At 45.4% G+C, this 26535-nt stretch overlaps 1 protein-coding gene across 2 annotated transcripts in view; it reads right to left on the bottom strand.

Annotated features, from left to right (window-relative positions):
- Positions 1 to 26535, bottom strand: part of RERE (arginine-glutamic acid dipeptide repeats) — a 234945-nt gene that overhangs the window by 101059 nt on the left and 107351 nt on the right. For both annotated transcript variants that reach the window (XM_075279651.1, XM_075279653.1), the window contains exons 2-3: positions 24990 to 25447; positions 166 to 236 (exon numbers count right to left, since the gene is read on the bottom strand). In XM_075279651.1, the coding sequence (XP_075135752.1) occupies positions 166 to 236; positions 24990 to 25302 (384 nt within the window). In that variant the 5' untranslated portion in view covers positions 25303 to 25447. The remainder of the gene's footprint in view (positions 1 to 165; positions 237 to 24989; positions 25448 to 26535) is intronic.

The following is a 26535-nucleotide window of genomic DNA, read 5'->3' as shown; positions in this document are numbered from 1 at the left end:
AACTCCAATGGAGGGCACTTCTGTTATTGGGTTGCAATGCATCCACATTTACCTTCCATAGTCACAATGTAGTAGCAATACAATGAGCTCTTAGATGTCAGCTTAAAGGAATAGCATCTGTGTCTTCACATACATGACTATATAATGCAACATATTGAAACTCACCAGCTTGAAATCTTGAATGCTACATATGAAGTATGGAGTGTTAGGTCTTCGGCTCTCTATATACACGCAATCTGGAAGAAGGAAAAACAGGAGACAATGTTACATACCATGGCACAGATACAATTCCTGAAAAAGCCTCAATATTGTACAATTGTCCAGAACATAAGACTAAGATGACGACAGATTCCCCCCCCGTATACGACCCTGCACTTTGGTGGGATCTGCGGCTGTAATACAGACCATATAATACACACACTTTACAGCTGTCTGAATTAGCCCTTAGGCTCACAACAGTTTTAGAATCTGTTCCAGGGGTTTAAGGAGTCATTTTATTACTTCTATTATCCAACAGAGGGCGCTGTCCCCGGATACAGTCACATGAGTGTTACATTACACTGAGGGAGGTTACGAGTCATCTGCAGTTGTAGATATAACAATTTATAGCCAATGACGTCATACTTATTCTTCATTTTTCAAAATTACATTTCTCACATAACCAGCAATTGCTGCCAAGTCAGAACAGTTCTGGCCGAGCCCGATATCTATGATGTAAGGAGCGGGCAGACACAAAAACACAGAGAACACGAACACACAAGTGAAAGGGGTTTTCCAGGACTAGGATATTGATGGCTGTGATCTATACTACTCACCAAACACAGCGCCTTCATTGTATAGTGGCTGCTTTTGGTATTGCAGCGCATCCCCATTCCCAGTATGGCCATGTGATATCACTGATATGGGGTGCTATCTTATCTTCTCAAACCAAAATCCTGGACAACCCCTTTAAAGGGATGTATATCTTATGTAATGGTCATCTCCAGTGCTATAATAAGGAGACACCGAGCAGTTTTGTGGGAAAAGATTCAGTATCCCATCATTTATTCATTGACATCCCTGCTCGGAGTCCAGTGGGATGTCTTATTCCATATAAGTGCAGGATTTTCCACAATGTATCCAAACTAAGAAACCACTAAGTTGCCTGGAATCAACTTTGATACGTCACAGAAAACAGGGGCGAGATGTGCACCCTTTCCTGTGATGTACTCGCTCTGGCTAATCTGGATGCATTGCAGCAATCCCTCACATGGACGTATCAGGTCTGCAGGGTTTTCTGTGCATTAGTATTGATGACCTATCCTTAGCATAAGTCATCAATATCAGATCGGCGGGGTCCGACTCCCAACACCTTCAATGAGCAGTTGAATGACGTGAATGAGACTGAGCGAAAGTTTTCATGAGGTTACAATAAAACAGTCCTTTTAACGTCCAAGAAGACCCCTGTCAGAATCTGGATGTGACTATAAAGGTTTCCATTATCTGGTAAGACACAGAGCTCTGGAGACACATAAGAAACAAGTAGATGTAAAGCCACTTCTAGACACAAGACTGGACCACCCCTTTACAATGAATGAAGAAAACAGCTTTACGTCTATACAAGATCTACACTGTACATAATAAAGAAATAAGGCAAGGACAAAGAAAACCACATTGAGCCCCGGCCTCCATAATGACGGCGTTTCGCACACGGCCCCTTGTCATGACCTGCCATAAGCGCATTATGATAATGCTTCTTTAATGCCTCGCTCTACCACGCCATTACATACAATGTCATTCTGTATCACAGGTCACTCGCCTGACAACCGCCCTGCTTTTTATTTAAGCTACACACAACAATACATCAAGGGGGATTAGACGTAATGGGAGGAGGGGGCTGCAACCGCTAATAGGGCATCTGTGCAGTGCAACAATAAATGGTGGTGGGCGCAGGGGTTTCTACCAGTGAACAAATATGGTTCTATAATCTCTAAAAGGTGCAAATACACAACAAAAGCAGCCAAGTACTGATGGGTACTGTGTGTCCTGGCCATACTGATGGAGTTTAGGTCATTTTTAGAGGGGTTATACCTAAAACTATGTGTTTATATTGTTGTTGTGAATGTACTGGGGAGTGGGGGAGGGATGGCGTTACTACTATACTGGTCTAGTCTGCCAGTCCTTTATACAGTAGGTAATATTAGTGACCATGGGGGAGAAGGGAGGAGGCAGGTGCTGGTTCTGACTATATAACAAGTAGGATTGTTCCTGCTGGACCGGACAGATCACTGACACCGGCGCTGTACTATCTCTGATCCTCCCACAGAAGAGAATGTCAGTAGGGGGATACACCCTGTCCAGCAGAGAACACCTGCATTCAGTCTGCCTACATTCACAAAACACTCCCCAGTTCTAAGGACCAGGGCAAAGAACCCCACAATCAGCAAGTTATCCCCTATTGTAAGGATAGGGGACAAATAAGCTTTGTGGCATAACCCCTTTAGCGTCCCCATCCTATATTCTCACAGGAGGTTATTCCCCTGTCCCCATTGTAGACACAGTTCTTGGGGGGATACTGTTGCCCCTTGTGCAGCCACCAGGTGGCGTAGGAAATCTTAGAAGCAATGTTCCCTGGGAAAATCATATGTGAAGAAGCTCACCTGCAGAGGGAAGAGACTGTCTCTTTAAGGGAAGGGGTAGGGAACCTTCAGCTCTCCAGCTGCTGTGAAACTCCAACTCCCATCATGCTCCATTCACTTCCATAGAAGTTCTAAGAACAGCAGAGCCAGTATGCATGCTGGGAGTTGTAGTTCTGCAACAGCTGGAGAGCCGAAGGTTCCCTACCCCTGCTTTAAGGTCACCGACAGGACAATGTACAAAGCATCAAAGAAAACAGGACTACAGATGCTACAGACTAGGGTCTCCTTCAAAAGGATAAGCTCTGTAGACAGCCATTGTTTTGGGTTTTTTTCGTCATCGTACTGGTTGGCGGGATGAGGAACAGTCTCTTCTTGCAGGGACCACCAGATGGCTAGGAGCGTCTTGCAGACAATGCTATATGAACATGAAGAGGAAGGGGAGATATGAAAAGAATACGTAATCTGCTAATAATAGGTGTATGGGCGACTTAAAGGGCTCGCTCTATCCTATAAAAGTAAAGAAAACTAGATATGGGACACAGCACTAAGGCAATGCCAGGATCTTCGGGGGGTCTTAGAGGTTGGACCGAGCATAATGTAATACCATCCCCTTGTAATAAGCCATCACTTTATATGATCTGTATTGTAACCCAATCAGGCTGTATTCAGACACAGCAGTTCTCCTAAGTCCTCGGCACCCAATATTGTAAGCGGCCATTTTCTCGTGGCCTGTGGGCATGCGCAGTCTGCTCTGCCCGAGGTCTAGAAGTCTGAAACCTGCGCCGAAAGAAGAGGACGTTCCTGACGAAGATGGAGGCGGCACTGGAGAGAGTTCTCTTGCAGCATTGGGGACGCCCCCAGTGCTGTTTGAGCGCTGGGGACCGCCCCCAGTGCTGTGAGAGAACTAATTTGCATACAGACAAGAACCGGGATTCTTATTGAACGGCGGCGCGGAGAAGACAACTAAGGGTAGCAGGCGAATATCTTTCTTAAAGCTATTCAGACGTGTTACTAAGAAAAAAAATGTGTTTGTATGATAGGATCCCTTTAATGTCTACGTGGCACAGTTTTACCCAAAAGAATTCCATGGGGAAGATTATAGCATTGTAATGGAGCGGGGCTTAAATGTGAGGAACCAAAACTAAACTGCAGCAAAAAAAATAAAATAAAATAAAAAAATAGAATTAAAAAAAAAAGTGAAAAACAGTCATTAAGGGATTTGTATGACAACCCCTTAGGGCTCATATATAATGATATAAGAGTAAGGGATCGTGCAGAGCATTTGGCGTATAACCTCACGCCGAGGTGGCGAGGCCGTACAGTAAATCTCCTACATCCGCACAATTTACTTAAGCGTGGCGCTGCCAATGTCCTTGTCATCGGGGAGGCAGTTACTCAAGTAGTGACAGCTCTTCATAAAGTCTTGGGGAGAATACAATGTTTTCCAATACTGCTGCTTATTTCATAAAAAAGAGCCATAAAGCAAACAGAGATGGAAATCGCTGCGAGGAGTCGGGAGGCGGCTGAATTCATAATTTTATCTCCCAGCCATCAAAGACTTGTCTGCGGCTGACAAGTAAAATGGAAAGGCTGGCTCATTGTGACCTGGCTTTGTGTAATTCATTTACAAGATAAAATAAGTGAAAATATCCATCAGAGCGCCTCACATTGTGCGGCTGACAAGGCGCCTTACAGCAGAAGAGCGCACGGCGTGGAGCGGCGAATGTCTCCCGGAGAGACCCCTCTATGTGAATGCTTACTTACCAGAATAAAGAAAAAAAAATATGGATAAATAACACTCCTTCACATGGACCTCATACAAGTCCATTAAAGGGATTTTCCAGCACATTCATGACCTGTCTTTAGGATTGGTCTTCATTATGACTTAAGAGGCCGCAATGCTCAGGGGCGCTGTACGCTCTTCCCTGCGCCGATGGCAGCTCAGTCCCAAGGGTGAAAAGCCCACATTACTTATGCGAATGCTGCGTCATCTTTAACAAGCTGTTCTTTGGAGGGGTCCTGGGTGTAAGACACCCCCACTACTCACATTACTAACCTAATTTAAGTATAGCGTACCCTTTTGGCCTCGATCGGCACTACATGTTGAGCAGGCTGACCTATTCCACATAAAGGCATCTTACTGTATAGTGCAGCCTGCCTAATATATAACACACAAGGAGGCCAAAGAGACATGTCATAAGTAAAATGGCGGACTATGGGTCCATTGGTCATATACACCAGAAGCTTTCAGTAAACATATACTGTAAACATAGTATGGGAAAAGCGCAAGATGGAGGAAGAGAGTGGGAAAAATAGTATTCAAGACTGTCTTACTGTATTAGAGATATGGGGGTCCTTTTTTTTATGTAGATTGTGAGCCCCATATAGGGATCACAACGTACATTTCTTTTTTTTTTTTCCCCCTATCAGTATGTCTTTGAACAATGGAAGGAAATCCACGCAAACATCGGGAGAACATACAAACTGAACAAGTTGTTTGTGGCGGGATTCGAACCCAGGACTCCAGCGCTGCAAGACTAACCACTGAGCCACCGTGTTGCCCCTTGATATGGGTGTCCTTTGAACCATTCTTGGATCCAGTAGAGGGTGCCTTTTTTATATAGATCTATATTTCTAGGTTCGCATAGACACACACTCATATGTACATATAGAATAATGGACCACAAGATACCCCTGTCCTCCAAAAAAAATAAAAAAATCTACAACCAACAAAGCTCATAATAAAGGGAATATTAGAAGTCCTTTTGGAGTTCTTTGACCTCTAAACATGCAAAGCCTGCAGTCACAGTATTTTCTATGGAGCAATAATACCGGCCTGCCCTTTGCTACCGATACAGCCGCTATCACTTCTATCCAAACACAGGATTATTACGTATACCCCGAAAAGCAGACAAGATCTCATCTGCGTGTGCGGGGCCAGATATCTGTCCCAACTTAAAACTAGGCTTGACGTAAACCTTGTACTGAATCTACTCTGCAAGGGCGCATAAGCTTCTTTGTGAGGGACGGCAGAGGCATCGATCCAGGATAATGTCAGCATCAAACAATTCCATCTGTGGCCTCATTATCTGCAGGGCATCCTGTATCAAACGCCCAGGGCGTTCCACCATGTACAACCCCTCAAAAATGAGGTCACGGAGCTAAATGAATACAATGAAGAGGTGACAGGGAAGGCCAGAAAAAATACGGATACTAAAACTATAAAGTAATGTTCTTTATGTCAAAGGAGAAAAAAAAAATCTTAATCTGGTCTGTAATACAGCAATTAGGAAGGCTATTCTGTGCACCCTGACTTTGCCGGGGCCCCCTCTTCCTTCCAGACTCCTCTGATCACTTGTCACACGGCTTGAGAACTCTATACTGCATTAATTCCAGTGAACAAAGCGGCAGCCATGGCTCTTTTCTGTTTCATCTCGGCTCTGTAACTAAACAGAAATGAGCTCTGGCTACAGTATTGTTCTGAGGAAATTGATGACACAGAGTGCCCAGACACCATGAAAATGGAGAGCATGAGTCGAAGGGAGAATATAAAGCGATAACAAAAGGCAGGCGGAAAGAAAATATATATTGAAGGAAGGGATCACTGGGTGAAGACGTGAGAATTCGCATGCTGGAAGTTAATTCTCGTAAAATGTCTCTGCATAGAGTCTAATACTTTGTGCCTGACTGTTTACAAAGGTAGGAGCTGCCGGCTGGTGTCAAAATAAGTCGCAAGTTGCTGCAGAACAGCACTCCATGTGGCTGGAAGAAGAATTGCACCTAAGCTGGATTGCACATTCTTAGACAATGGGCTCCTCTGTTTTAAGTTGCACGACAATCTATTATGAACCCGACAGAACAGGATATTATTGGGGTTACTAGGCCAATATTTTTTGCTCCCTACAGGTCTCTGCCTCCTGGTCTCTCTCAATACAGAGGAAAACCCCTTATTGGTCACCATGGCTGTGTACCTAGAATGTATGGGCCCCTTGAGACAGTTCAGCCCCACCATCAAATATTCTACAGAATCCATAGTCCCCACCTTCACTCCCTACTGATGACAAGAAGTGGCTTCAAAAGGAATGGGAAATCTAAAATAAGCACCTATACTTCTCTCTCTGCTATTAAAACAGCCATATAATGTACTACATGGGGGGGCCAACATGTGGCGTCATACCATATGGGGGACACTGCTGTTTTGGAGACACAAAAGGAGTATTCTAGTACATGGGGCACCAAGAGAACATTATGCCATACTGTGGATACCAAAGGGACATAATACTGTGTTGGGTATGGGGACACCAATGGGGTATTACAACATGTAAAGGGGCATTATATTGTGTTGGGACACTGAGGGCATTATACTCTATGGGGATAATAAAGGGGCTTTATCAGTAAACTATGCAGAGATGAGCACAAAGCAACTGGGATGGGCCAACGAGGACATGCGTGGGCTACTTTAACATATAGAAATCCTGGCCATGTTCAGCTCAGACGTTCACCTGGTACCAGACCCCAGGCATGGTATACACATTAGCCTTTACCTAGGGTAAGCGGCAGGGATTCGTAGCAATATATTATTCCATTAAAAGAAAAACCTGAAAATCTCTTCTGAACAATTCCTTTAATTCATGTATGCCAGGGATTGAAGATACTGCCCAAGCATTAACCTCTGGCATACGAGTATTATAAACACACATTACAGGCATCCATTTTCCTCTAGTTGTTCTCCTCCCGCGGCTGCGAGGGTTTAATGTAGTGTCGGCATCATTTGGATTTCATCTGTGTAAGCTCGCTCGTGCCTACCTCCTGATTATACACTAAATGGAACATATTTCTGCAGAACGGAATTAACGCCGGCTAATTGTAATCTGCCGCTCCCAAATATATAAAAACAACCGCTAAACCGTTGGAATGGCGAGCGCCATGACACCCACTCAATTAGCTGAACCTCCTTCCGATCTCACCGGCTCTTCACTGCTGGGCCACGGTATTTGCTGGCACATTTCTTTTTACGTGTGTATCCCCTTTTGCTCAGTGTTCACATGTATGGCGGTGGTACATCTTTAGAGAATGGCTTTACTTCATTAACGCAAAATGTTTAAAGAGTTATTTTGGTTATAATTTCAATGTTTAGATTCATTTGATCAAGTTTTCTTTGAACCCCTTAAGGGCTCAATCACACGGGGCAAGAGGGGATGGATTTGGACGCTGAATCCACCTCAAAATCCGCCCCCTCACAATAGAGGTCTATGTAGACCGCTAGCTTCCTTTTTTCTGTAAGCGGTATGTTCCCGCTCATGGAAAAAAGAAGCGAGCTGCCCTTTCTTCAGGCGGATTCCGCGGCCTCGCAACAACAGCCTCCGGACTAGGCCCATTCATTTGGGCCTACTCCGGAGCGGGAAGCCACAAATGTCAGAAGGCGTATTTTGGTCCCCGCATCAAAATCAGGACCAAAATACGTGGTCCCGTGCCCAGTGTGAACTAGCCCTTACATATAAAAGTTGCCCGAACCTGCTGATTTCACCAAGACTGGTGGACACCCTCATGTGTCTCGTGATCCAACTCTTGCCCACAAAATGTTGCTGGGGAAATGAAGGATTGATAAAATTGTTCCCCAGGGAGACAGGCCACCTCCTTAAACGTCTAACAGTGGTTACCTCCTCCATATAAGATCTGTGGTAGTCAGACACAGGGAGCCCCGCCAATGCTTTCTGCACTGTGTATGGAGCCAGAAGCAGAAAGCTCAGTACACTGTGCGGCGGCCATGTTGGAGCTATTGCAGCTCAGCTCCCATTCACTCCCACCCTTTTTAAGGCCTTTCATCCTTGCTCTGCCAAGTGTCAGCGTAAAAGGAGCACAACAGCCCTGAACAACTGTCTTATGTTCAGTAATTGACATGTGAATAGTCAGAACACAGAGATCACACAGAGACTGTTCAGTAATGAAGATGATGCTGCTGTGCATGAGGATGGCTTTCCCACAGTGGGTGAAAAAAAGGCGAAAACTAAAGAATCCAAGTTCCCTCCTTACTGTACTAATACGTGCTTTCATCAGAAGAATAACAAGTTTAGGGTGTGATGGTCTCTGCCGTAACCAGGTGTGCCAATTGGATAGTGACCGGTTAACTTTATTCTGAACGATTCGCTTTAGGATCAGAAAGTTCACAATGGTGGTCCATGGAGACCGCTAGTGATCTTTTTTCCGTGAGTGGCATGTTGCCCCTTCTTCAGGCAGATTCCATGGCTCATTGAGCTGCGGCGTACACCTTGTGGCAGCACCCTCTGGGCTAGGCCCATTCATTTGGGCCTACTCCGGATCGGGAAGCCGGGACTGAGAGTCGCAACAGGTGTATTTTGGTCCCGATTTTGACGCGGCTTCCCGCATCAAAAGCAGGACCAAAATACGCTATTCTGTGCCCGTGTGAACTAGGCCTAAAGCTTTTGTATGACAACTGTATCACTTGCACAACCACCGCATTCCCCTCCCTCCGTCAGCCTGATGGAGGTCAATGGAGCAGTGGTCAGACAGCAGCTGGGGGTCCTAGTGGTCAGACCCTTATCCCTTATTCACAGGATAGGAGCTAAGTGTTGTTCGTTGGAAAACTCCATGATTTTTATTTTTATGGTGTGCTCGTACAGCAGGCCATAACTATCTGATCAGTGGGGGTCCAACACTCCAGTCTGTGTACTATACAGTGCACAGAGGCAGATGCAGATGGGGCTATACCCTATAAAGTGACTGAGCACCAGTATTGTAGCTTAGCTCTAAGAACGATCAGGCAGCTGGATTTCAACATGCCCGATGCTTCTCTTCTCATTGTATATAAGTCACCACCGGCGGTGCCTGGCAAGGTCTTACTCCATTTTTTTTCCATCTTGAGAACACAAGTAAGTATATGGCAGGACGTCCGAAGGGATAGGTGTCAGTCGGCCAAGTAGTTTCAGCACCTACTCCTCACACACACCTTGGAGAGCCCCGCTGCCTTTTTCTACATAGTTCAATGTCGACCCTGGAGAAGGCAGGACCTGGATAATTCTGTTAATGCAGATTCAATATGGCGGACGCTATGACCAGAGTCATAAAAGACGCAAAGCCCTGCAATGGGCCGGCAGCTCACTATATACTGGGATCACATGGATGGTTCAATAGGCCTTCTAGGAGATTTGTTTTCAATCATGAAGCTCGGCTTGCTTATGGGCAGCGTACGCAGAATACATCTTGAATTGGTTTATGGTATTTTTTTCTTATTTGCTTCTGTGAAACAAAAAACATCCATATTTGGAGCGATCGCTAAAGCCTGACTTGTAGAGCAAGATGACTGTATTGTTAGAGGTAAAACCAATTATACCATCACCATGGTTGTAACTTACTAAAGAACATTAAAACTAGGAATAAAAGAAAACAGTAAGGAATATTGTGGCCCTTACTGTTTGCCAGCGGGCAGCACAGCCACAGTCTTGTACAAACCCTGCAGAAGAGAGTTACTCTGCTACGTCTTGGCTGGAGACTAAAGAAGGTGGGAAAAGTAACCACAGTTTTGTCCTACTGCAGACAGGGCACAGCGGTGAGGATCCTGCTCCAACCAGTTGTCTTACAGCCAGGCAAATGGAGGAGGTGGTGAGGGGGCATATGGCTAGAACATAGAGATATTTCTCAATTTCATTTGTAACTTTCATTTGGACACAATAGGATAAAAGGATATTTTTTATCAAGTTTTCTATGGGAAGTGTTCCTTTAAAAGGATCCTATTATTGGATACCCTTTTTTTCTGACTAACACATAAGAATAGCCTTAAGAAAAGCTATTCTTCTCCTACCTTTAGATGTCTTCTCCGCGCCGCCGTTCGGGAGAAATCCCAGTTTTCTTTGGTATGCAAATTAGTTCTCTCGCAGCACTGGGGGTGTCCCCAATGCTGCGAGAGAACTCCAGCGCCGCCTCCATCTTCTTCTGGAACAGCCTTCTCCTTGTGTCTTCTTCTGTCCTGGGTTTCAATCTTCTAGGCCTCAGGCAGAGCTGACTGCACATGCCCGGGCCACAAGAAAATGGCCGCTTTCACAATAAGCTGGTGTAAGCGACCATTTTCTTATGACCTGGGCATGCACAGTCAGCTCTGCCCAAGGCCTAGAAGATTAAAACCCAGGACGGAAGAAGACACGCGTTCCAGAAGAAGATGGAGGCGTTGCTAGAGAGTTCTCTCGCAGCATTGGGAGAACTTATTTGCATACCGAAGAAAACCCGGATTTTTACTGAACGATGGCGCAAAGAAGCCATCTAAAGGTATGAGAAGAATAGCCTTTCTTAAGGCTATTCCTACATGTGAACGAGAAAAAAAAAGACTATCCAATAATAGGATCCCTTTTTAAAAGGGCTGTCCAGGCCTTTTTGTTTTTCTTTTACTTCCTGCCTTCAGGGTTTATTCCATGCTGAACCGAAGGGATCTAGGCTGGTATCGACCCCCGTTTATAACAGGTACCCATGCTATTGGGGCTGGCTTTACTATAGTCTACCAGGCTCTATAGCTCAGGTAACTGTGACAACAGGGAGGAAGATAAGCAACGTGGTAACCGGGTGACTATCACGACCACATGATCCAAGGTCAGGCCAGCCCTTTAACTGTGTAGGCCCATTTCAAAAATAGAGAAAATGATCAGTATAATTAGTACAGAAAATACAATTAGTCACCGACAAGCTGTGTTCTATTTTCTATTTTTTTATTTTTATTTATTTTTTTTTATTTTTTATTTTTTTTTTATTTTATTTTTTTTTTGGGGGGGGGGGCAGGATTGATAAAACATGACTGTTTTATAGATTATTTTTCTTGCCGCCGCACTACTCCCACTTGTGATGTAACAAATATAGATGACTTCTCTTTCTGCTTAGTTCCCTTTCATATCGTTTCCTTGAGAAATGACAAGTAAAAATCAAAACAGTTTTTCACGAGGCACAAGTCTAAAATAGTGGTAATCTATAAAGCGGAGGTTTGAAAACACACATTACACATAAAAATAGGAAAAAAGTGAGCAACTTGGCGTACACAGACACTCCACAGATGTAAATTACACGTGTACTTGCAAAGGGAGGGGGATAAAAAAAAAAAAATAAAGTATAAAAAGAATCTGATGGCAGGAGACGTACTGTGCTAAATCCAGCGAGAGCTGAAAAATAAGCGAGGAGGAATACATAAATTGATGCGAAACATAAATGTGAAAAGGTGCAGATGGGAATGTCTTTAAAATTAAGACAGATGAATAAATGTAATAAAATCAGGAGCCTACATAGAAAGCGGCGCTGTGTTCTAGACGTTCCGGGCGGCTGTAAAATATGACAAATGTAGCTGCAATCAGCCGGGGCGCGGAGAGGGGGATGTGTCATCTTTTTAATAGGCATTCCTAACACTGCATGTATATTGTGTTTGCTTCAATCATCTCCTTTCCAGAAGCCTTTTGTTAGCAGAGAGTATAATTGGGCTAGCAGGGGAAAAAATGCACTAGAATAGAAAAACAATTACCGCCATAATGAGGTTAAGAATTGCTATACCATTGTTACGTATTGTTATGACGCTGGGCTTGCCAATGGTTTAATACGGCCCTGTACTGCACAGGTGTTACTGTCTCCGGAAACTGGGCAAACAATGAGCCGCACTCAATCCTTAAAAAGAGTCGTGTGGGATCGGAAAAATAAGATTTGATTCCACAAACCTCGCCACGAGTGTCCACAGGTCATGTGTGGTACTGCAAGTTGCCCTCATGAACTTTAATAGAATTAGGAAGTAATGGAGTTTTGGGAGGAAAGCAGCCATGTTTTTCAAATCAGGACAATCCCTTTAAAAATGCCAGCACATGGTCACCCCTTTGACTACATGACAATATTCTGGGGATAATATCACTCCTTAAGGAGAGAGCACCTTTACATGGAGACTTACAAAGCCATTTTCGCTCCACTGGGGGATTATGGGAAATATGCAAATCTGTTTTCCAAGAAGTACTTAGGAGGGCAGCCTCTATGGGGCAGCAAGCAGAGGCACTGATTTCCTAATTACATCCTGGAAAACAGATCTGCATATTTCCCATAATCCCCCAGTGGAGGGAAAATGGCTTTGTAAGTCTCCATACGCCTGTAAAGGTGCTCTCTCCTTAAGGAGTGATATTATCCCCAGAATATAGTCATGTACTCAAAGTGGTGACCATGTGCTGGCATTTTTAAAGGGATTGTCCTGAAACTGCATTACTCCTCAATTCCATTCATGAGGGTAACATGCAATACCAAACATAATGACAAAGGAAGCCCAGGGTGGGTTCACATTTGTAGGAGTTAAAGATCATCAGATAAAAAAATCCTCCAAGCCTGATTTCAGTTACGTAGAGCAGACAGCCGCTGGACCCCATTATAGTCAATGAGGTCACTTGGGCTCCATTGGCGTCCACTATTTCAGCAGTCCATTGATCCGATTTTCTTGTCCATCGACAGATCAGAAGAACAGCCAGCCAGTTCTAATGTGAACCTAGTGTAAAGTGGTTGTCCCATAATAATCTACAGGATAGGTGCCAAGTGTCTCAAAAGCTTTAATTTCAGTAAAAGCAATTGCTGGAATTTTGCCCTAATAACTGCAAATCAAAAGGGCACCGGAATAGAGATTACAGGGCCCCAACCCAAGGAATAGGCCTTACTACAATAGAAAATCTGACCCCTACTTAACAATTGTGCAGGTGGAGAGCACCATATATAGTATAGTATCATATAATAGTATTAGTCCATGTATTGCAATAGAAGAGCATATAGTAAGGCCTGTTCATCTGTATACAGGTTTCTACTCGAGGGGTCTGCTTGGGGACCCCCTGAACAGAAACCTAATCCGCATACAAAAGCGGTTAACTTAGGAAACCAGCCGATCTCATAGACTATAATGGGGTCCGTGTGGTTTCTGTCCGAAAAGGAGAGGGGAACGAAATCCTTGTGTGGAGTACAAGCGTAGACGTGAACTGAGCCCAACTAACAAGTGGGTTCAGTAGCAGGTAAATCTTCTGAATACTGGGAGGACGGCCATGACTGGGACTCTACAGACTGAGTGCTCCATAACTACATTACGCCTGGTCCATAGATAGGACTACATATCTGATCCTGTGTGTCTCGCCTCTGTAAGTGCTGCCCTCTACAGACAATAACGTGGTATAAGACTAGCACACTCATCATTAATTATAAATGACTAAGCCCAGATTCCCTGATCCCTATGTGCCGGTTTGGCCCAGATGGCACAATAGATAAAAATCACTCCATCCCCGAGAGCGCGGTGGCAGACGCCTGTGCTGTACATCTCTGTAGAACTGAAGGGCATCATTCACTAGGTGATTATTAGCTTGATGCACGTTTCTCTGCTCATCTCCATCTGTTATCCACACAAAAAGCACTGAGGCAAAGCCGCTTCCAATTTGATCTCCCGCAGCAATGTTGAGATCCAGCCACGATTTACAGCGGTTCCATCACATCAAAGTGTGAGCCCGTATTATTCCTAGATGTCTTCAGCTGCAGACCACATCAAAAACTCATTTTAAGCTTACACGACATCACCACAATCTCAATGTGCAAGTTAACACCAAACCGGCCATGCAGACAAGTCATCCGACATGCTCCCGCGATTCTCCTAGGCCGGCCACTGACCTCACGGCTACTTGCCAGGGACAATGAGGGACAGAGAAAGTACATGTAAAAAATAAAGCATAAAGGGATTTAGTGGGAAGCACATACTGAGGTGGAAACCATGATGTAACCCAGGGGGTGAAGGAACATTTGCAGCAATAGCGCACGTGCATTAGGTCTTACAAAAGAAACTAATAGCCATCTAGTGTTCCCTGTTATCAGTCATGCCAGAAGACTTTTCAGGGCCGTGATGGCAAACCTATCGCACGCGTGCCAGAGGTGGCACTTAGAGCACTCTCTGTGGTCACCCATCTGTGGAACACATTATACTGGGTGGGGGCCACTTTGCAGCAGCTTGTACTGTGTGGAGACCACTGTGGAGCAAATTGTACTGTGTATGAGCCACTGTGGAGCAGATTGTACTGTGTATGAGCCATTGTGGAGCAAATTGTACTGTGTATGAGCCATTGTGGAGCAGATTGTACTGTGTATGGGCCACTGTGGAGCAGATTGTACTGTGTATGGGCCACTGTGGAGCAGATTGTACTGTGTGGAGACCACTGTGGAGCAGATTGTACTGTGTATGGGCAACTGTGGAGCAGATTGTACTGTGTATGAGCCACTGTGGAGCAGATTGTACTGTGTGGGGGACACTGCGGGGAAGATTGTGCTGTGTGGGGGCCCTTCACTATTTTTATCACGCAGTATCTGTTTTATAGCAGACATATGATATTATCACAGATCATCCACACAGTATTAAGGCTGTGTTGGCCCTTTGTGATAAATTAGTGGGTTTTGGGATTGCAGTTTGGGCACTCGGTCTCTAAAAGATTCTCAATCACTGTTATAGGGGATTTTCGACCAAGTGCAAAAAACATATTTGCAGCCATGAGGAAACTATGGGAGTATTTCAGTTGCTTAGTCATCTGTATGTTTTTCTCTAGACACAAGGACTTGGGCTATACAGCAACATATGTCGCATTGTCACACTGCATCTACATGGCCACATCGTAAGATGTAAGTTACCGCCACAAGGCTTTAACAAACAATCCAAACCTGTAGGATTTCTGGTTGCGGGTCGCACATCGCGTGTCTCTGCCATCAAAGAACACAATGTTCCAAATCACAACTGGAAATGCTTCTGGTTGCAAGACTAAGGGTCAGTTCACACGGGGGAAGTTGGCAGCGGATTTTGAGGTTGAATCCACCTCAAAATCCGCTGCCAAAAATGGCTACCATTGACTTCAATAGGAGCCGCTTGCTTCTTTCTTCTGCTAGCTAGTAGTGGGAAAAAGCAGCGAGCTGCCCTATCTTGCGGTGGAGTCTGCGGCTGAATCAGCCGCAGTGCGAGGCTCTGGCCCATTCATTTGGCGTCAAAATCCGCCCCCTCTTGCCCCGTGTGAACGAGCCCTTACTGTCACACAACCAAAGCTGGTGTTTAACCCTAGCTCAGGTTCTGTTCCAGAAGAATACGGTGGCCACTGATACCCTCACTGCTATATAAAAAACCAACAACATATCGGCACATCCCCAGACCCATGGGGCCTGCACCAGATCCTGATATTCAATTTTCTATATTTTAAGGAAACGCTCGACAAAAGTGGAAGCCACGAGGTAACACCGGCTTTATCATATTAATAATTCATACACATTTCCACCATACCACGGGTGAGAGTATATCAATGCAAAATGGAACTAAAAATCAATGTCACAGCTTTTATTTAGCACGTTACCCGTCCTCGGGACCACTGCGGATAAGCAAAAAAAAAAAAAAACCCAAAGCCATTTGCTGGATCAACCACTATTGATCAGCCTCAAAGTGAGAGAGAAGCTCTCCATCTGTCAAGCTTTAAACTGCTTCAATCTGACAAAGACGGCTGAACAATACCTGCCAGACAGGCCTATTCAGCGAGCGGGCGAGAGCAGCACATCTTCACCTATACAAGAGGGTTGTGAAGTATTTTATTTCAGCTATTATACAGCGGTGTAACAGGCGGCATTGTTCTGTCCCAGAAAGGAGCAGAGCCCTTGTTCTGCGGAGACGAAGCGGGCCGGCGTGCCCTTGTTAGCACTCTGCAATGGTGTTTGCTGTGTACACATGATTAGTAGCGGCTCAGAGAGGGGGTGACGGACCCCTGCCCTATATAAAGAGCCAAGAAACACTTCTCATACACTGAGCGGGCCATGCCTCCCACTGGCATGGGGTTTTGTTCTTCCTGTTCACTTCGGGCATAGAGTTTTACACACCACAATTACATGCCACAATTTCATGGATGTCACTCAGATGTGCTGGCAGACTCCATTTTCCTGGAATCTCTTCCCACTCTGCCTCAAGGGAGGGCCTAAAGACGCAGGGAAATGGATTCCCAACCACAAAATGGCTGCTGTCTGACACAGGCTGGCTTGTTTCAGCACTTTCACAAGGACAGGTGCTTGGGGGGAGGCTGTGGGCGATGTTGCAAAAATTTGATACCACAGAAATATCTGACACAATGGACAGAAATCTCCAGTAAATAGAGTGAATTCCTTTCATTTTTAAAACCTAATTTGGCCATTATCTGTTTCTGGGAAAGCTGGGTGTCAACCAATATGGCTACCACTGCTGCAAGGCTTTCTAAAAATTAAGGGTGCATGCTTATGTAGCAGCCCAAAACCACCGATGACCGCACTATTACACTGTGTGATCACCAGGGATCGCAGAGAAACGCGGGTATCCTAGGTGAGCATACAATCTAATCTGAATCCAACAATTCTGGGGGGAAAGGCCGACCGTCTAATGTGTACGGATACAGGTGAACCCTCTCTGCCAGGAATTGGTAATCTATGGCCTATCCTTAGGACATAAATATCTGATAAGAGGGGAGGCCTATGGGCCAGCTGTATGGTACTAGACACAGCACAGAGCTAAAAGTAAATGGCGCCAGTCCCTATATAGTGGCCAAGCGCTGGTACTTCAACTCTGATCCCATTATCTTCAAAAATAAAAAGTGGTTCCATACAGGAAAAGAAAATTCCGGCCGACCCCTTTAAGGATCAGGCGGCTGAATTTCAACATGCCCAATCCAATTGTACTCAGGGAACATAAACCACGGCGACAGGTGGTTTCCATATCCTCTCCCCCCTATTGCTAGCACGTGTTCATTCAGTCAGCAGAGGATGCACGTGAACGGGAAAAGTAGTGAGGGATTACTTATCTGAAATGTATTGACATTAAATCAGCCCAAGACAGACTCTGGTGAGATTTTTGCATTGTGTGTACAAAGGCTTGGCCACGTAATGGCTGCCCTGCTCCCGTATTGCTTCAGATCTCTTACCCAAGAACCTGGTAAAGCTGGGTAACATGTGGGATCATACAGGCAGTCACCCAGCTTTCCCAGGAACATATTATTCTCCAACCCTAGGATAATATCCTTACATATTGCTACCTTATCGTCTGCAGAAACCCTGCGTAATATGGGAACGCACCTTTGATGAAGCTCTTTTCGCTAAAGAGCTTGGTAGTAAATTAAAAAGCAGAGGGGAACAAATATTCCAATACAGCACTTCAAATACAGAAAGTGCTATGAAGCCGAGCTTTGTTAGCTGCGCCGCAGGCAAAAATCTGGCTGCAGGCCTAACCGAGGACTTTATTAAACGGATCCTGCGGTATTGGACAGTTTTTAAAGTATCGTGTCACTAGAACAGAGATCCCCGCTGAATCCTGATGAGCGCCTCCCCGCATGATCGGCAGCTGCAAAAATCACCGGAGTAAAAATGGCACAAGCGGGCTTAGAAGCCGACACGCTCGTTCTCCCCCTGATCGCCCTGCGGCCATCCCTAGAAATCTTGCTCCAGTCTGGCAGGCCTGGCCTTTCTCAGCTGGTGTGGCTGTCATAAGGAATAGAAGGCAATATCTGGAAGGATGACAAACACATGGGTCAATGACAGGGAAGAGCCAATAGCTGTCAAGACGGGAGCCAAATTCTTGTATTTCAATCTAACGAATGTCGCCTGGGCTCCCGGCTCGTGGAAAGAGGGCGGCCTGGATACGTGCGCGGCCGACGAGGGGTTAACGCTGATAGCAGAACACAACACAACTGAGAAATAGAGGTTACAACCTCATCTGCCAGGAAGGCAGGATGATACACCAAGCCTCAGATCAGGACAATGAGCACAAAGGAAGCATTGATATAAACTCAGCTGGCAGAGACTCATCCTCACCAGCGCCGCTTCCTTACTCATTAACCCTCGGGGCCAATGAACATGTTTATAGAATATCTATGAGTTATGGAGGGAGCAGGCTGGGTCAGCTGACAGATGCATTACAATCGCCGAATCACAAGCGCCAGCGTTGCGATCCGCCCAGGGAGCGTTAACCCCTTTGAATCCCGGGTCAAATAATGCTTGGCCGCTGATCAGGAAACCAGGACTTGCAAAACATATGGCGCTAACATTTTAATTAACCTTCCTGCTAAACGATCTGCCAGTAGTATCTCATGAAAGAAATGCAAGGACCTGGTGCAATCCTGGAACACAGGAAGCCATTAAAAGCCTGCCTGAGGTCACCGAAGGCGAGGGTAGCAGTGAACTCTGTGAGTGCACGCTCATTGCACCAGAACAGAGTCGAGGGTCACACTACGGATCAAAAATAAATAAATGAATGCAAATTGTGAATTGGATCTTAGGCATATTTGTGTCATCTGGTAGTAACACTTCAAGTGTAGGCAGCAGATGGCCTATTAAACAAAAGGAGGAGATCTATAAATTACCAGCCCCGCTGTAATAGTGCCCCCTATGGATCTGTATAAAAACCGCAGAACCTGATCTCTCAGCTGCCAAAACGGTTATGCCATATTAGCACCTACTGAAGCCTGAATTGCTAACCCATAATGCTCAGTCCTACAGCAATCCATTACATCAAAGCGCCGTGATGAGAACCCAACCCACGCCATGACCTGACAGACCCCAGAGTAATGTCTGGATGGATTGGCGCTGGCCGCGCACACGTTACGGTTATAGCGCGCCGCATATTACGGCTGCAGCACTAATCAAGAGCTTTGTTTCCTTGCGGAGAAAGGGACAAACACGGCCGCCATATCACGCCAAGCTATCAGCCATTCCAGCTGACTGTGGAAATCAATAGCCCCTTGTGGGGATGGGTGGAAACAGTACTTGCTGTACATAACCTGCAATAAATCAATTTGTTGCTATGGTGAACATGAATTTTCAGAACAGAGGGAGCGAGTGGGGTAAAAACCAAAACAAAGGCAACGATATAGACACACCACAAGATAATACTGCTAATACACCGTATACATAGAATACAGGGATCTGTATGGGGGTAGAATACGGGTGATTACAGGATTAGACACATTCTGTTCTTATGTAAATAAAGCTTCATTATTGTGAAACAAAAAGTTCTGCAACTTCATAATAAACTTTGTGTTTTACGCTATCGCCACTCCCGGCGAAGCATCCTGCTACCTCATAGACATAATATACAGTCTATCCAAGAGGAGGTATTAGGATACATATTGGGGCGGATTTATAAAGACCGGTGATATGTATCTTATAAAGGCCCCGACAGACGCAAAACATGGCTGATTTATGAAGAGGCTCCAACGTATGGTTATTATAACACAGAAAACTGGCGCTAGTTAGGCCTGGTTTACATCTGCGTTCGGTATTCCGTTCGGGGAAAGCACATGGACCCCTTAGACTATAATGGGGTCTGTGTGTTTTCCGCACAAGCCATGACACATGCGGACTGCACGCAGAAAACACACGGACCCCATTGTAGTCTATAGGGTCCGTGTGCTTTCAGTGCTCACCACTTGTCAATGCGTTCGGTATTCCATTTGGGGGGTCCCCATGCGGACTCCCCGAACAGAATACCGAACGCAGATGTGAACCAGGCCTTATAATAAATGTGTCCAATAAAACCATTCTGGAGCAGCTTTCTTTAGTCCCCTGTGTGTTCTTTGTTATTCCTCCCAAAAAATGTCTAACTAGTTTGACAACTGGGTGTTATCAGTTAGGGGTGTGTCTGACACTGTCCAATCACAGCTGCCAGTATCGTTCTGTTAATGGACACACCTCTTTGACAAAGGAAATGGTAAGACCTAGCTGACAATTTATACATCCCAGGTCAGAGATTTGGATATCTGTATGGTGAGCAGACAAGTGGGCGGTCCCATCAATAATTGATAGTCATCTCTGTATACACAGTCTTATTGTTGTCCATCACCACCTCACTGTGGTCTCGGCAAAATGATTTCCGTGGATAAATAACGGGTTATACGGTCTCTTCTCCCACTACCCTACATATCAGTCTGCTCTATAACATGCTGCTTCCAGACTGAACACCATTTTTCGTGTGACAAGGCCCCTTTAAGGGGACACCATGACGGCTGCATTTTATCATTCTGCACAGCCAGAGATGTACAGTCAAGGCAGATATAAATTGCAAATAAAAAACGGCATTGATTTAATTGGGGGTCAGGGGTCTCCTTTCCGCCAGGCAGTATACTGTCACTATTTTATTACTAATAAATGAAGGGCTGCATAGAAATCGCTGCGGCCATGTCTGTTATCTTCCTGACAGCACCCTGTAATGCTGCTGAGTGGCAGGCAAGCATTCTCCATGTACCAGACCGGACGCGGGTGGCATAAATCGCTCGCTATCAAATGCTGGGCGAGCCGGCATTACTGCTGAAAATTCCCAGGAGACTGCTTGAGAAAACGCAGAATCTCATCTGAGTAAGTGTATGTAACCTTTCCGTCTTCCTCTAAAAACAGAGGGCTTAAAATCGCAAGCATGGCTCTAACCTCAGTAGGCTAAATATGTTATTTGTATTAAGCTCTGCGTCATGCAGAGAGAAGGGCTGTGAAGCCGGGAAGTGCAAGGTAGGTAATGACACATGATGGCGCAGACAGCCATTTATTTTCTCTATGGTACAAGCTGCTTCAGCATTCGTGCAGCCTTTGTTATCAATGCTGTTAACTTGTACCACTCGTTTTCAGCAAATAAAACATATATATATACACCGGTATATAAATCTCACGTGAAATGGATTTTTATGATTTATTTTGCCAACAGCAAATATGTATCGGCTCATAGGTCCACATAGAAATGATCCCGGCCGAGTCAGGAGATCAGATCAGAAAATAGGCTCAGCGTGTAAAATCATATGGCAGGCCAAGGGGGCCGAGGCCAGCGACAAAGGACTGGCAAATGAAGTAACGTGCCCAACGTGTCATCAGAACACTTAAAGGGGTTGTCCCATCACAAGGATCCTATCTATACTGCTGGTTAATGTGGATGTAAGACTTTTCCTAAATACACTGCTTCAGCAAAACTGCTTTGTTTGGCCACTATATTACTTTATTCAATTCTTTGTGGCCACAGCCCTGACTTAGCTGCTCCTGAGTCAAATGATGTATCTGCTGCTCTCAGGGGGGAGGGAGGAGGGGCTAAGTGCAGGGAGCCAGCCTGTGTATCTAGCTATTCCTGTGTCTACACCATGTGACCTAGGTCCTGCACTCAGATAGGGGAGAGGAGCTGCTTTCATTTCTTCTGTTCTCCCAGTTATCAGACTAGCTAATTCAGTTGTGTTCATTATGGCAGAGACAGGCAGTGTCTGTATGTAACACAGAATGGAGTTGCTGCTGCCTGTACTTCATAGTTCAATGTGGGTGGGCGGAGCTACACACAAATTTGGGGGCGGAGCTAAACGGCAGGTTGCCTGTGAAACCCCGCCCACCAAATGATGCAAGAAACCAGGAAGAAAGAAGATTTTACAAGAGTGAAGACTGGTGAGTATGTGAGGTGGGAATACCCCTTTAAGGCTCGTTCACACGGGGGGAGGTGGGGCGGATTTTGGCAACGAGAGTGACGCAGGGAGCCGCGTCACTCTTGGGTCAAAACCAACCTGCCACGACTGTCGCGGCTTCCCCCTCCGGAGTCGGTTCAAATAAATGGGCCGACTACGGAGGTTGCAGCCGCCTGAAGAAAATGGCAGCTCACTTTTTCCCGCTAGCGGCAACATGCCGATAGCGGAAAAAAGAACGCTAGTGATCTCCATAGACCAACATTGTATGGAGGCGGATTTTGAGGCGGAATCCGCTGTCAAAATCCGCCTCCTTGCCCCTGTGTGAACTAGCCATTAGGTAAAGAAGTGTAAAAAAAATAAAACATAAAATACATGGCAATTACATTTACTAGTAAGATTAACCACAAAGGTCAGTTCTGTCAAGAAGAGGTTTCTATTCTTAAAGGTTATGTTATTTTTTTTATCATACCAAAATAACTATACTATAGGTAATATTAAGAGATGTCCTATCGTATCGCCTCTACAGCTCCTATGCTGACGCTATGCATCTCCATTGTAACAATCGCACTCTTTGTAGTGTGTCGTTCAGTTTTATACCTTCCCCCTATTTTGTGCCAATGTATATTTGGTAGGTCAGACAGAAGAGAAGATATAACTGGAGGCTCAGACTACATCAGAAATGGGTTGTAGTCTGTTACCATGGAGACCTACCGATCTGCATAGGAGCTGCAGAAACAAAACGGTAGGACGATTTCAACTAACAACGACTGCAAACTTTTTATTTTATTTTATTGATAGAATAAAAAAAGGACACAACTGTAAAAGTATTCGTAAGCAGGACGCCAGGTTTTGAGACGGTAAGTCCTGTCTGTGCTGCACGGGGGAGGCCAAAATATCAGTAGCTCCCTCGTGTAACCGTTTTGCACCGCTAGTAAATCCGACTATATCCCCTTGGTGATGTGAAGCCCCCAGACTCTGGTTGGGTGCTGAAGGGTTGTTTTGATTTGTGGTGTATGTTGAAAGAACACAAAATGGCCGCCTTCACTATGTACAAGAGGGATTAAAGGGAGGGGGGTTTAGAGGTTTACCCAATTTGGATGCACGGATGGATGTGCAGTATCTTCCTTGGACGATTAATATTCCGCTCTGAGAGCTTGGATATAGATGTGATGGGAATGATGACTCAGGACCGGTCTCATAGAGCAAAACCAGATGAAAAATCTCCGCCACCTCCAAATTAATAATGGAATAGCCCGGAGTTTTCTATTAGCGCAGTGCAAACACCAGAAATCTGCTTGTGTCAACATGCATCACTTATTGTGCAGGATTACACCAGTTCCAGTAGATGCATGACATTGGTTATTGGGTGTATGTACCCTGTTGTGTCACTCCATATACGTTTGGCCATTGCAGGACGGCCATTCTACCAACTGCGACCGGAATCAGTCACCAGCTTGCTGACAGATGCGCCCCTAACACTCCTCCTTCGATCCCTGACTTCCAATTGAATACAATGGGAAGCAGAAAAACGGCAGATTTTGGTGCTGCTAATGAGTTGGAATCCACCTCAATAGCAGTACCATATTCCTATGTGTGAACATGCCCTTTAAGAGAACCCACCAAAAAAAGCCCTGAATTAGAGATGAGCGAGTAGTATTCAAATCGAATACCTCGCCGCCATAGGATTCGATGCGTTTAACCCCTTGGTGTTTGGCCGCTTACACGCATTCCTACGGCGGCGAGGTATTTGATCAAATACTACTCGCTCAGCTCTACCCTCAGCGTTTAAAGCAGGGGTAGGGAACGTACGGCTCTCCAGCTGTTGCAAAACTACAACTCCCAGCATGCATACTGGCTCTGCTGTTCTGGGAACTCCCATGGAAGTGAATGGAGCATGCTGGGAGTTGTAGTTTCACAGCAGCTGGAGAGCCAAAGGTTCCCTACCCCTGGTTTAAAGGGACAGTACAACAAAAAAATATATCAGACAATCCCTTTAACTCGTGGGGGTCAGAGCACTGGTTCCACCTCGGATAAGTCCAGTGACTCACTATGTACACTGCACAACAACGTACTATGTACACGGAAACACAGCCTGATGGTGTACTATGTTCACCCGCTCGATGATACACTATGTACACGCGCACATTGTTCTCTCCATAATGGAGTCCGTGCTGGATACCGCGGCTTGGTAGGACTCACCACATTCACTCGAGTACACATGGTCTAGTCTTTGACAAACCACACAGACTAGCTGCCGCTTATCACATTTTCGCTTCTGTATACAGAGATGTTATTTTTAACAATGAACAAAGGGCTTTAAAGGAAATCTCCAGTTGTCACATAACGTCACAGTGAAAACATCCTGGAGGAAAACAGGAATGATGGGGCTTGGAATTTTATTCAGAGGAAATATACAAATGCCTAGGATTTATATTTTATCTCCAAAAGGATAACTGGGTTGAGCTTAGTGGTCAGAGGCACAATTTACAACCCATATATACACATCACGTTATAAGTCAATAGGAGCTGAGCTGTAGTATACAAGGCACAGAGCTCGGCTTGTGTAGAATATAGTACAGGTGTTGGGAGGAGCACATAGAGCTGATCTGTACGGGGGCAGCTGGCATCAGATATTCGGGATAGGCCATGGACAACTCCTCTAAGTCAGAGGCTGAACCTGGTGTATAAGTGAAACAGCGGCTCAAAGCAAGATGTGAAGAATCGTACTAAAACACCCCATGAAATGTCACCCTAGATGTTCACCAGTATCAAACACTTATTGCAGAATCTCTACCGCAGCCATCATTACATCCCATGCAATTATGTCTTACAACAATGCACCAACGCCATCATATTCCTAAAGGTAACAACTTTATCGCTGCCGTCTCAGGAGAACACATTGCACGGTCTAGAATGATCTTACCTCCCGGCTTATACACCACATCGTCCTCTGTGATGAAAGATGTAATCTCCCCATTGGTGGCCCTTTCGTATCGGGACTTCTTCTTTGGCAGCTTTTTCTTATTTTTCTTGGCGGCCTCCTCGGCCGTCGTGCCACTATTCTCATTATCCTCATCTTCGCTGTGGTCACTCTCGGCGTAGTTTTTGGCACCGCCTTCCAGAGTGCAGCTGCGCCGTGGTCGAGAGTTCTCCCCATCGCGAGTTTTATCCCGCTTTTCTCTCTCCCGATCCCGGTCCCGGTCCTTGTCTTTATCTTTTTCTTTGTCGGCCGTCATGATTCGCCACGTGCCTTCTTCTGTCCTCTCACGGCTGGGCCTCCGTGAAAGGTAGACAGTGAGCCTGGGCTTCAGTCTTCTGAATTTATCACGCAATTCCAGGAAAAATTGGACCACTCCAACAACCCCAGCGCTTCAAAAAGCTCTGTACAAAGGAAGACAAAAAGAGAAAGTCAATACATTGTGATCGAGCCCTTCACAAACAGCTATCTGCTATAAGGACAAACCTTTCATGGACACAAGTGCTACATTATAACACATCAATGCTCAACAACCTTGACTGCACGGAAAGAAAATTCTATTATAATACACAACACAAAACTCAAGCTACTCGTGTGTCAAATACACTTAAACTGTGCAACCAATATAAGTGTCTACTCGATACGTAAGCCCATTTCCATGACTGGGAAAGATGGGTCGTACCGTGAACTGTCAGCAATAACCCGGTCACCTAGTTATGGGAGTCAACCTTGTGGCAGGCAAGTAACAAAGGAAAGGTCGAAGTGTAAGGGTTAAAAGACAAAGGTTCATAGAGCATGTGCAGGGCCCCTAAATTTACAAAAATTGACCTAAAGCTGGGAAGCGCGGATGTGAGGAACACTAAGCTTACCAAGGAGATGACAAAGGCTTCAATAGTGTTGGCCTACTTGATGGATCTGAGCGGCATCATGTCCGCAGGGCCGCACCATATTTGGCTCCATACACGGTGCGGATCATTAAGGTGCCAGGTGTCAGACCCTCTCTGATTTGATATATATATCTCTAATCCTTGGACAACCCCCCTAATCCCTGCTGACTTCCAGCAGCGATGACACGCCACATTACATGCACACGGGTGCCGCAACCAATCCATACCTGCATGCCGAGCCGTCACTGCAGCAAATCAAATAGAGACTGGTGAAGACCACAATCACGATTTACTGAAATGGCCAATTAAATGAAATTACCTGCGCTTTTGGGTAATTTTTTTCTAAACTGTGCACAATTTCGATTCATGAGAGTCAAACCTGTGGCATCCCCTTTCCTTCCCATGGGTCTAGTCTTTGTATGTTCTGTTTGGGTTTCCCTCCCACACTCCAAACTCCTTGTAAATGTTGTTCTTGGCTGGATTTGGACCCAGGGCCTCACTCACCCCAGAAAACATTTGGCACACCCTTTTATAAGGTAACGTCGGACAACTCCAGCCCTGTGACAACCACCTCTCCAGATATCAGTGCAGAGGATCGCGCCGCT

The sequence above is a fragment of the Leptodactylus fuscus genome, chromosome 6 (genome assembly GCF_031893055.1).
Source record: "Leptodactylus fuscus isolate aLepFus1 chromosome 6, aLepFus1.hap2, whole genome shotgun sequence".
Taxonomy (NCBI): domain Eukaryota; kingdom Metazoa; phylum Chordata; class Amphibia; order Anura; family Leptodactylidae; genus Leptodactylus; species Leptodactylus fuscus.
This window is presented reverse-complemented; position numbering and strand designations above follow the sequence as displayed.